A 12,724-nucleotide genomic window follows, 5' to 3' on the forward strand; every position below is an offset into this window, starting at 1 on the left:
TTTAGATCACCTAGATCAGGGTTACATTGCCTCAGCAAACTTTAGAGCACCTTGGTAAGGTTTAGCAAAGGCGACATCGAATACCAGCCAGTGTCAGGGGCGTGGCAGTGTATAGGAACCTCCCAAAACAGTCCTAGTCACCTTAGAACCAAAGGTGGTAACTTGGACCAGTCTTTGCAAGGGGCGTGGCAGTGTATAGGAACCTCCCAAAAGAGTCCTACTCACTTTAGAACGAAAGGTGTTAACTTGGACCAGTTAAAGTCATTGCAAGGGGCGTGGCAGCGTATGGGAACCTCCCCAAAACAGTCCTAGTCACCTTAGCACTGAAGGTGGTAATCTAGACAATAAGAATTGTTTTCAAGTAGGACACCAGAGTGCAGAAACCTCATAAGTAGAAAAATGCCTGTACCAATTGCAAAATACAGGAGCTGTTTCGAAAATAATTTAATAGAGTCGAAAGTATCTGCTGGCAGTCCAAAGTCTTCGCTGGGGTTATGGAATGAACAGATTCGGAGTACATTGATAACGTGTTTAATTATAGACAAACAAGTCTGCTAAAAAAATAAATAAAGTTCAGCCTGAGTCGACACCGATAATTATCTTACAGCACAAGTTGTCGCTTAGAGGTAGTGCGCGCCGTAGGCAAAAGCGGGGGCTGCGGCGTATTTGCTGATGGGGGCTGGGTGGGCGGCGTATGCGAGTGGGGCGGCATGAGCGGCGTATGCGACGGGGGCGGCGTGAGCGGCGTATGCGACGGGGGCTGGGTGGGCGGAGTATGCGACGGGGGCGGCGTGTGCGACCGCGTATTGGGCGGGGCCAACTGCGTACTGGGCGGGCGCTACGGCGTAGGAGGCGGTGTACGGAGCAGCGTGTGCGACGGCGAGCTTAGCGGCTGGGGCGTAGGCCAAGGGGGCGGCAACTTTGGCGGCCAACACTGGAGCAGAGGCGGCGTAGGTCACAGGGGCGTGAGCGATGGGGGCGGCGTGTGCGATGGGGGCAGCGGCGACGGCCTTGACAGCGACTGCGGCGGGTTCCTTGCGGACTACGGCGTTGAATCCGTTGACTGGGTCAGCGGTGTAGTCGACAGTGCGTTTGGTTCCGTCGGACTCCAAGAGGGAGTAGCTGCCCTGTACGACATCTCCGTCACGGGTTTCCTGCTGGCTCTTGGCGTCTCCGGTCAGGGCGTCGTGGACATCGTAGGCGTAGCTGTATTGTGGGTGCGGGTCGTAGTCAGCGTCCACAGTCTTCGCCACCACTGCTTTCGCAATTGGAGCCGACGCGTAGGCAAGAGGGGCCGGTTGGGCGTAGGACAGTTGTGCTGCTGGGATGAGTCCAGCGTTGGCGGCTGCCACCACGGCCATGAAAGCGACGAACTGAAAGGAGACAGAATATTTGCAATTTTTAGATGGTCCGACCCCGCAAACTGTTGCTTCGAACCCTGTGGAGCTAGGGTATAGACCTATGCTAATTTTTCTGAAGTGGCAGGATTTGTCCTGGTAGCTTGAGTCTAAGTTCTAGTTACATTATGCACCACATATGTTTAGTCTAGTTGAATTGGAACATTGCCAGATCAGATTCAGCACTCTATTGTATAAGACCCTAACGTGGGCAACTTCAGTCTTAGAGGACTATGTTCACTGTATACATTGACAAACTGAGTTACTGTACAAGGGACAAGTAATGCAAGATTGTTCGAGTAAAATAGATCTACGTTGGGACTCTACTTGAATTAAACCAGGTGAGACAAAGGTCACAAAATGGTAACAAATAGGAGTGCTCCAGTTGAGCCAGACGATGTCCAAGTCAAAAGCTAATTATTTCTATTCTGTAAATGTAGCAAATGGAAGATTGCTCTAGTTGAACTGGATGGTGTCTAAAGCAAATTTAGTTAATAATGTTTAGGAGTCTAACAAATTGCTCCAGTTGAATTAGATTTAGCTAATGGTCCCTATTCTGATGAGCCATCCCGAGGGACTCGATTAGATCCTGATCCTGAAGGATCGGGCTAGGTTGCCAGGATCTTTTACCCACCTTGAATGCCATTGTTGAGTAGATTTGGTTGGTTTGGATCGACTGAGGATCGACTGATGATGCTAAACGTTTGACCGGGCGGGTTTATATACCGGCGACCGGGCCACAGCTGCCATACTCCCCACCAATCGGGTTAGGTTTTGCCGGACTTTCGAAGTTTGGCTGCGAGATTGTATCAGCTAACCGCACTTGAACTTGGCCGGTGTGTATCTCGAGACAGGGCACACCCACGGGTTAACTAAAATTCAAACCGGAACCGTTATACCCGAGCTATTCGAAACTACAGAAAAAATAGCAACCGTACACCTTGATCTCGTTTTCTCCAGCGCGGTATCACGGGGGCAGGATTCCGTTTCGAGTGATCACCTATCAGCTATTAAGATGACTTTGAAATTGTTGTAAAATTTATTTATATTGACTTAAAATTGTTTCTGGTAGTTTTTGGTAATTTCGGAAGAGTAATAATGAAGTAAACGTAATTATTGTAGTGGTTACATTCGTAATTGAATGCCTTGAATAGTATAAGTTGTTAATGCATAATGTATTATTAATTTAACAATTTAATTAATTTGTTTATATTGACTTAAAATTGTTTCTGGTAGTTTTTGATCATTTCGGAGGTGTAGATTGAAATAAACGTAATTACTGTAGCGGTTACATTTTTAATTGAATGCCTTGAAAAATATAAGTTGTTAATGCATAATGTGTCGGTAAAAATATTTGTTACTACTGTTTTTTACACTGTGTTATTCTATTTCTTGTATATTATATTATATGATAACAAGTTGGTAGTGGTTTTCAATATATAAAAATGTTAATAGCAATAATTTTTATTATTTAAGACTGCTACCATTTTCTTATATTATTAACTAAACTCTAACAGAATCGATTTGCGTTATGATACTTTATGATAATTAATGAAAATTATAAATTAAATTAAACACAATTCTAAATTATACATTTTTAATTAATTATTGTCGACTTGACCAATAAAGTTAATTTTCTACTTACGTCACTTGTGATACATGATCTAATGGAAATTATTCGAAATATGTTTTATACTTAGGAACAATTAATTTCCTATGACAAAAATCTTGAGATTTAAAAACGACATTTTTTACAATAAAATTAATCATTGTACGGATCATTTATTGAATTTATGAAAGATTAATAAATTCATCAGAATCCTTTATTAACGATCATTTAAAAATATGGCTCTCTTCGGTCTCTAAAAATATTGATTGTATATAATTATTGACTGTTTATTGAGCTCTGCTTCGAAACAGTTAAACATTTCATCGAGTCACATTTAGTATCGAATGAATTTTAACAACCGGTTCTTTAATCAATCTGTTGTTTATCACGAATATTTCGTCGTAAACGAACTCTTAACTTGTCTACATAAATCATACTTAACCAAGCTTTTAATGTGACTTCTGCGGAAAAGGGGAATAGCGCGTCGAATTAAATTAATAATTGCTTCAGATCGAAATCAATATGTCGGTGGAAAAAAAGTTCTACGACCGATGAGAAAAAAAAAGAAACATTCGTGTCTCATACTTCCTGCACTCTAAAATGTTGAACTCGTTTGTACGAGGTCAAGGGAATCATTTAACGAACGACTATTAAACATGCTCTACGTCCGGATTGATTAAAATGTCGTTTCGACACTGAGTCTCCGATCTTCGAAAAATGGGTGACATTTAAACGATTATAATTTCGTAAAAAAAAATCGTGCAATACTCAATCCGGACTCATTTTAAAGCTTGGAGTCTGTACTTTCGACATCCATTCGTAAGTTTCTTCCATGATGATTTTGCATGATGCAGTGGGTGGAAATCTGGAGACAAGTTTTCTCGAAAATGCTACGGATTGAAACATCTCGAAAAAAAATTTCTTTCGTGAATGAAATTACCATGAATTTAAAGATTGAAACTTCCTCATAATATACGATATTATTTGGCTGTTTTATGAGACAAAAATGGAGGAATAGTTCGGACGTGGGAAGCCCTCATGGTGTACCTTATGTTCTTGCAAAGATGGTACTTTATATTCAGTTTATATTTTTACACATTTGTTCCTCACGCCTTCCATTAAGTGAGAAAAATATTGCATGTTACATTCATATTTTTATACATTTATTGTTTACATCTTCTATTAAGTGCATGAACTTATTGAATATTAAATTCACTGTTCTGTACATTTATTGCTTACATCTTATACTAAGTGCATAAGGTGCGTAAAGTGCGGCAATTTATTTCATATTGAACTTACACTTTTATACATTTAATTTATACATTTACATCGTCTATTAAATGCGTAAGCTTATCGGATATTAAATTCACATTTTTAAATGCGATATATTAAAGTCGGCGTAAAGTACAGATTGCAAGGAAAGTGCAACGAAAGATACGTTTATTAACAAAGTAATATTGTCATTTATTTCACCCTAGACACTCGTATGCATCGCAGGAATGCATAAGAAATTTCAGATTACAGTTGAATGTCGAAACGTACACGTTAATGGAAGAAGGTTAATAAATGTGCTCGAATTAAAGAAACGGGTGTAACATAATATCCTGCAATTAATTGTAATTTCCATAATTACAGAATGTTCGGGAGGACAGCTTGAAACGTTAATTACAGCGCGTCGAAGCGTGCGAGGTAGTCAATGTCAGCCATATTAAGGAGTGGTGTCATGAACCCCATTAATTGAAACTTTTTATAAAATTGAATCTACGTTGCATTAAAACTGGACCCGTGTTGGCAAATTTTTAAGATCGTAAGATTCCACGATTAATCGTTTAGACTTCTAGTATAAACGACATAAAACAGTAGATAATCAAAATTAATATTAAAAGGTATCTCAACTTATTGAGTTCAATGTCAATTTAAATAATAAATTTTAAATGAATAAGTAAATGTTTAATAAATTATTTATTTTTTAATAAATAAAAAAAATTAATAATAATTATAATGATAATTTTTATAATAATTTTACTTTTACATTAATATTTTCTAAAATTAATTCATTTTAAATTTTCAATATTTTTAAATTAAATAATTTATAAACAGAATTATTAATAATTTCCTAATTTTCTTTTCCACAGTAAATTTGCAAATATATCTTCTACATTTAATGTTGCAAAAGATAGACAATATTGTGTAAATGGATAAATAAAAAGACAAGTACAATTACAGGAAAAACATTTGCACAACTCTAAATAGTAAACGACTAAATAGTAAAAGTACCGAGGATAAATAATCATTGTTATTAAGTGTATACATAATACTTTACTCAATTGTTAACTGCTTTAAATTATACAGATCATTTCACGTGGTACGATGTATTACGTATTCGATACATTATTTCATAATGATACATAATGTGCAACGTGCGGTGGTATACTTATGTGCAAATAGTGAACTGTGAATCGATTCCACGTGGAAGGTGAAGGTGAGCAATCAATTTTCCACCATGCTCATCGATGACATAATGCTCTGTATTTCGCGCAACACACTGCCAACTAAATTAAAAATTTTCTCCTCGATGTCTATAATGATTTACAGTGCCAAAGGAATATCTAAAAGCCAATAAATATTTTACGGGACAACACACCCTTTGGAATCTTCTTAAACATTTCAAACATATAATAAATAATAAGTAGCACGTACAGGAACAATTTTATATTCATATTGCAAGTTGAGTAGTCCAGAAACCATTTTATGCTAAAATTGTGTGTAGCACAGAAACAATTTCGTAATAAAATTGTAAATAAAAATTAAGTGTTATAATATTAAAATAATCAGAATTTTCACTGTTATAATGTAATGAGTGTACCAAGTGAAGAACAAATTTTTAACCTCGTATAGAATAATCTTTTCTTAACTAAGTATCCTCGTTTTTAATACTATAATATACAATTTCCATCATTCATTTAATTCATTCTTCAAAGTTGTATGTTGAAGGAGCAATAAAAATAAAAATATTCAAAATTATTCGAAAATCCTGCACATAATTAAAATGATTCTTCGAATTTGTACGACGAGGAAAATGTACAAGTAATAATATTTAGAATTGTTTAAAGAAGTCTACATACAAATTGATGATTCTTTGACTCTCTATGAGGAAAAAAAAATATGAAAAAATGTAAAGAGTTTAAAAAATTGCGTATAGATATATAAATTGACGATTCCTTGAACTTTTATCAAATTCAAAATTGTTGGGTAGCTAACATGAACATTTAAACATACAACATAAATTCGACCAAGCATACAGATTTTTGCAAAATTATTTTCCACGATAAATATGCATAATTCAGATCGTTCGACAGCGAGAATGAACGGCCGTTAATTTTCGAAATTTCGCCAAATTCCAGGGCCGCGGGTAAAAAGTGGAGGGGGTGGGGGCCCGGTACCAGTTGGATCGCGAAACTTTCGACGCGGTACGTATTCGGATCTACCTCGATCGTTGCGTCACATCTAACGTTACCGGCAAACAGAAGTGGAGCACTTTCATAAAGAAAAAAAAAAGCGGTAACGAAAGGAAAGAAACAAAATGGTCGGGCCCTGGGCCAAAGAGCCGAACCTCGAGGCCCGGCTCGATCGATCGGTCGATCGACGGCCCCCGAGGCGATCCACGGGCACTACGCCCGATCCAGATCGAGGATCGAGGGACCTCCGGCTTCTGCGAACCTTCTGTGTGAACAGTGTGAACACACGTGCAACGAGCGAACTGGTCTGCCGCGTGAAATCAATGTCACAACTATAATCACTATGCCTATTCGGATCGAGTGTGAATAAATTTGAAAAAGCGAGCGACGATCCCAAATACCTCGGATGATCCACTTTTTTTTCTCGGAGTTCTATTTCTAGATTTGATCCGTGACCATAATTCCTATAATTAGTTATGGCCAGTTATGGCAACAATGAGTAGATCAGACATGAAACGACGCAGTCATTCACAAAATGTTAAAATGCTTTGTAAAATTGTTTTTAATCTATTCCGTTTTTTCATACATGTGTATTTATTAAAATCTGATTCTTATTTTTGGCATGTGCCTGCGGATGGTAAAAAAATATTGAAAACTACAAAAACGGCTGCACTTCGAGTATATAAACATTAAAAAGTCGATTAGCTTCTAACAATTTTATTTTAGTTGCGTGTAACGAATATTAAACAAATTAGGACAGAAAATATATTTCTATTTTACTCCAGCTTCTCGCAATTCAGGTAGAAAATTTTTATTTTGCATAAAGACCCTGTCTGTAGCTTAAAATTAATGCAATTTTTATTTCGCGACGCTGAGATTATTTTTATTCTGCGATATTAGAAAGATTAAGGAGGAGGATCAATTTTTATTTAAAGCTCGTTTGCCGCAATCGTGGTAACTTTTGATCACCTGTAAAAATCCGCCGTAGTGCCAGCATTTTATTGGTGAAAATGGCGGACCCGTCGAACGTGCGAAAATAAAAGCGGACGAACAGCTCGGTACGCGTTTAATCGTCCGAAAATCCGATCAGCGTTGCTTCACCCGACATCTTACGTCACGACCGTGTAATCAGGTCCTCTTCTTATTTTTCATTTTCTTTTTCTTTTTTTATTCATACCGCGAAAAAGAACCAGTTGATTCCGCCAATTATGGAAGAGCTCAAGGTCGTCGGTCCCGGATCATGCCGCGGCTGCACTTCTCAGCGTCTCCAGTGCACCGGCGAATTACACGGCGAATAATTTGTTCGATTCGCGCGAACCAGAACTAATTGACATTATGAAGCACCCCGCGAATTTATCACAGACGCGACGCTTTATCGCCGCGTCTGTGATGCGACAAATCATCGTTGTCGGTGATTATGGTCCCTTTCTGTCATGATATTTCCGATCGCAAGCTCAGACGATTTTATTTGCTGATTATCGACGGCTTACGATGCATTGTAGCGAACAAAACTGCGAGACAAATTGAAAATTATTGCCACCAAGGCGCCATATTGGAATTATTAGATTGCGAATTCTCTTTGCAGATGACTGACGACTTATGATGTATTTTAGCGAATAAAATTTTGGGAAAAATTGAAAATTATTACCGCGGGACGCCATACTGGAATTACTCGACGGCAAATTTTTATACAGCAATCTGTAGAAGCTATGCAAAAATATATTTTCTCCATTAATCGTTTTTATATGTTCAACATGGTATAGCGACATTGTCGAACTCTTTTAATCGTTTTACTGTTTTGATTTGCACCTGTTCATTTGTGTAATGAGCGCATAAAATTTACAATCTAGTAATTAGTAATTAATAGCAGGCGGATATTTATGCATTCGTGAAGAAATTGGCTGGGTGAAATATAAAAATGGGTGGAATATTTCCAGCGCAAAAAATCTGTTTTGGAATGAAATGAATATTTATTTAACTCCAGCTGACCCACAGTCGTTGCAAAATATTTTGCATAAAGATCCGCAGTCTAGTAATTATCTAGTAAATTGAACTTTGCAATTTCAACAAAACCAATAACCAAATTGCTAGCAACGGGGAGCCTTTACTAATGCAGATTTTTTTTAAACAGTTCTGGATCAAGTTTTTAACAACTTTTTAAGTCGTTAATATTCGTGCACCGCTTCACTGAATTTATCCCGCACATTTTGTAGAATATTAACGATACTTGTAAATTGGCGAATAAAATGGTGGGACGCTCGACAATTATTAGCATAAAAGAAAAGATGCGAACATAAAAAAATGCAGCACAATTCTTGAAACTCGTAAACATAAAGATAAGTTTTAAAACGAGGATATATTTTTTTAAACAGTTCAGCCAGAAAAAATTCAAGAAGAAAGTACCACTGTGCGTGAGAATGAAGAACAATTCTTGAAACTCGTAAATATGAAAAGAAAAAAATGAGAATACTTTATCGACCCTGTGTTCAGCCAGCGAAGAAGAAAGTCGCAGCTCACGTAAAGCAGAAAAAGCAGGCGTAAATAATTAAATAATCGACGGAGCAGGACGTCCGACAGATGCAGCAAAGACAGCTCGAATTTCCGAAAAAGGAAAAAAATAATATGGCAGGATCTTTTTTTACCGAGAAGGTCCCCTTTATGGCCTTGGGCTGGCAGATCAGTAGCAAATAGATGTTTACTTCACATATATGGTACACCCTATTATTATCGGCACGCAAAACTTTAACGCTAAACCTAGCACCACCGGTCGACCGACGACCGGTTCTAGATTTTTTATTTCACAATTATTGAAATTATAAAGATGCTTTCATATGAAATGATTTGACCAGTTAAGCGCGTTTGACTTTTATACACGTCAATCCAAAACTCCATTGCGGTGCGGTTAACGTCAATGAATTGTTAATTTCTTATCGAATAAAAATGTAATTCTTTCCCATTTTGCTTTACTTTTTTTCGTAAAATTTATAATAGCGGCATTTGGCCTGCGTTCGCCGTGTATATTCGTCATTGCTTGATTTTAATTCCGCGCCGTGAGGGATTTTGAAAATTAAACTCTGCAGGTAACTTAGAGCACATTAGTCTAAACAAATGAAATCTTGCCATTTTTATAATTCGGTTACTTTCATACCTCCATACGTTTAGTATTAAATACGTTTCCCTCGGATCCGTACTTTTCCAAACGGGGTCCACAATATTTACAGATCTCTTTGACCAAAAGTGGAATTTTTAAAAATAATATAAAAATTGATGCACACCTATGAGAAAAGGCTGCATAAAAATGGTATGCACAGCTTCGTGTATCGCTGGCCTAGAGTTATTGTAATCTCAACAGATCTTTCCAAGGTTTCAAGGATCTTTTCAATGTCAAACGATCATCGTGCGCTCCCTTCTGTGTCCCACGACTTTTCTCTGAAACCGATTCGTTCGTATCGCCTAGAATTATCGAGCAATTTCGTCCAGAAAGCGGGCTTCTCGGCGGGCTGCGGGCCCGCTGAAGTCCCGGGGAAGGATTAAGTAACTTCGCGGCAAGGACGTGGCCTAGTCCACGGCGACGGCGGCGGCGTCGGCGTCGGCGGCGTCCACGATGGTCCCGGGACGGGACGGGGATCGTCGGTGTTCGAATTGTTCGTGTTGGGCGTGGTCCGATTTCTTGCTCAATTTTCTGCCACTCTTTCGCGGCCGCAAATCGGGTGACCGTCGAAGGTACCGTCACCCAGTTACGTCACCTGTGGGTCCTGCGCCACGGCTCGCGGGTATAAAAGCCGAAAACCACCCGACCATGGTATCATTCGCATCACAGACAGACAGATCGACAGATCTTCCAATCAAGCAAGCTACGATGGCATTCAAGGTACATATATCGAAAGCGATACTCGATCATTCATTCAGCACAACACCCCGTACCGCTTCTCCGTCTATCGAGCCAAATAGCGTCTCGACTCTGTCGCTGCTCACAATTCGTTCAGTTTCAAATCGGCTGTCGTGTTCGGGCTTCTTTAAAAATTTGTCACAATTTTCACGGGACAATCGCGACGAAATTTCCTCTCTTTTCTTTTCTTTTCTTTTCTGTGTGTTCTTCATCTATAAGTATATGCGTTTTTCTGTCTCTTTGTAGTCCAATTGCAGTATAAGCCACCCCTAGATTGTGTCTACGCCACTGTTCTTCAGGCTAGCACAGAAGGCGTGTTAGGATTGTTGTTAAGTGGACTTCTTTCTGCAAAAGAAAAATTCTCTGTGTCAGTCGGCGAAAAACATGAGTCTTTAAGCATTTTAACGAGTCAAAAATAGTAGGTAGACGCTGCTCCTGAATTCGAATAATATTTTTTCTAGTAATTGCAGCTAGTAATTTTTGCTCTGTAAAATCCGCGGTCCAGTTATTAGCTGCTTGTTTCACTTTACCTATAACCTACATTTCTACATTTCTACATTTCAACTGTGGACAGTGTCTACGCCACTGTGTCTCATTCGTCGGTATTGCAGAGCACTAGGATTATCACTAGACTGCATTTATGATAAATCAAAGCTACTTTCTTATTATTTTGGATTCGCTACAATTATTAAAAAAAGTAGTGACTGTTCTGAACCAACCTCAGACGATTAATTGCATATTTTACCAAAACAGTGACAAAACAGAGCAATAGGACAAAGAGTGCTAGGACCACAGTTCAAATTGCGGATTGCAAATTTGTGACCTGATTCTAACTTTTTTGTCGGTATTGCAGAGCACTAGGATTGTCATTAGACTTCACTCATGATAAATCAGAGCTACTCTCCTATTATTTTGGACTCGCTAGAATTACTGAAAAAAGTAGTGACTGTTCTGAACCAACCCCATACGATTAACTGCATATTTCACCAAAATAGTGACTCGCTTGGTTAACTGAATAGCGCGATAGGACGAAGAGTGCTAGGATCACAGTTCAAATTGCGGATTACAAACTTATGACCTGATTCTAACTTTGTTGTCGGTATTGCAGAGCACTAGGATTATCATTAGACTGCATTCATGACAAATCAGAGCTACTCTCCTATCATTTTGGACTCGCTAGAATTACTGAAAAAAGTAGTGACTGTTCTGAACCAACCCCATACGATTAACTGCATATTTCACCAAAATAGTGAGTCGCTTGGTTAACTGAATAGCGCGATAGGACGAAGAGTGCTGGGATCACAGTTTAAATTGCGGATTGCAAACTTGTGAGTTGATTCTTATTTTTTTGTTTGTTTGTTGCAGTTTGTTGCATTCGCCACCCTCTTGGCCGCCGCCAACGCCGGTCTCCTTCCCGCGGCGCCCCTGTCCTACGCCCCTGCAGCCCCTCTTGCCTACGCCGCGCCGGTTGCCAAAGCCGTGGCAGTGGCCCCCGTGGCGAAGGCACTGGACGCCGACTTCGACCCGCATCCTCAATACAGCTACGCCTATGATGTCCACGACAGCCTGACCGGTGACGCCAAGAGCCAACAGGAGACCCGCGACGGAGACGTTGTCCAGGGCAGCTACTCCCTCTTGGAGGCTGACGGAACCAGGCGCATCGTCGATTACACCGCTGACCCGGTCAACGGATTCAACGCCGTAGTCCGCAAGGAAGCCGCCGCTGCTCCTCTCGTGGCCGCACCTGTCGCCAAGATCGCTGCCGCACCTGTCGCCAAATTGGCCGCTGCCCCCGCCATCTCCTACGCCGCGCCCATCGCTAAATACGCCACGCCCCTCGCCTATGCCGCCCCCGTTGCCAAGTTCGCCGCTGCCCCCGCCCTCTCCTACGCCGCACCAATCGCCAAGTACGCCACGCCCCTCGCATACGCCGCCCCCGCGCCCGCCTACATCCACTGAACAACGATCTGTCTACGATAGGATAATGTTTATCTGAATAAAGTCACTTTTCTAGCAACCATACACCAAACTTGTTCTCTCTCTCTTTGTCTGCCTTCGCAGCCTGGAAGTACGTTCCTAACAAAACATTTTTATTCTGTATTTTCTTTTTTTTTATTTGCGAAACGATTGCTGACGCATTCGTAACACTTTTCTGATCGAAACGACACCAAACACGGTATAGTTTGGGTTGCGTTTAGAGTAACCGAACTACAGTAGCGTCTCGGTACGTGTGTAGAATTTGGGACTGAAGTGTCACTCGTGTAGAATATACGCACGCATTATTCCCTGATTTCGAAAACATCAGCGAGACAGTACTAATCCAAAGTTTTCTGTCGAGCATGACATTTTTGTGAAATTGTTAGCAACGTAT

General features: G+C 39.8%; 2 protein-coding genes across 2 annotated transcripts; one reads left to right on the forward strand and one right to left on the reverse strand.

Moving 5' to 3' along the window:
- Positions 1-582: 582 nt before the first annotated feature.
- Cpr2 (cuticular protein 2) lies at positions 583-2,257 on the reverse strand. The gene is made up of 2 exons (XM_076796002.1): positions 2,032-2,257; positions 583-1,373 (listed from the first exon to the last, which is right to left on the reverse strand). Exons 1-2 carry the CDS (start codon positions 2,041-2,043, stop codon positions 621-623), a joined length of 765 nt encoding a protein of 254 aa, XP_076652117.1. The 5' UTR covers positions 2,044-2,257; the 3' UTR covers positions 583-620.
- Positions 2,258-10,163: 7,906 nt separating this feature from the next.
- On the forward strand, positions 10,164-12,363 carry Cpr1 (cuticular protein 1). The gene is made up of 2 exons (XM_076796004.1): positions 10,164-10,335; positions 11,719-12,363. Exons 1-2 carry the CDS (start codon positions 10,264-10,266, stop codon positions 12,310-12,312), a joined length of 666 nt encoding a protein of 221 aa, XP_076652119.1. The 5' UTR covers positions 10,164-10,263; the 3' UTR covers positions 12,313-12,363.
- Positions 12,364-12,724: the final 361 nt, after the last annotated feature.

This window comes from Halictus rubicundus, chromosome 11 (genome assembly GCF_050948215.1).
Source record: "Halictus rubicundus isolate RS-2024b chromosome 11, iyHalRubi1_principal, whole genome shotgun sequence".
In the NCBI taxonomy this organism is placed as follows: domain Eukaryota; kingdom Metazoa; phylum Arthropoda; class Insecta; order Hymenoptera; family Halictidae; genus Halictus; species Halictus rubicundus.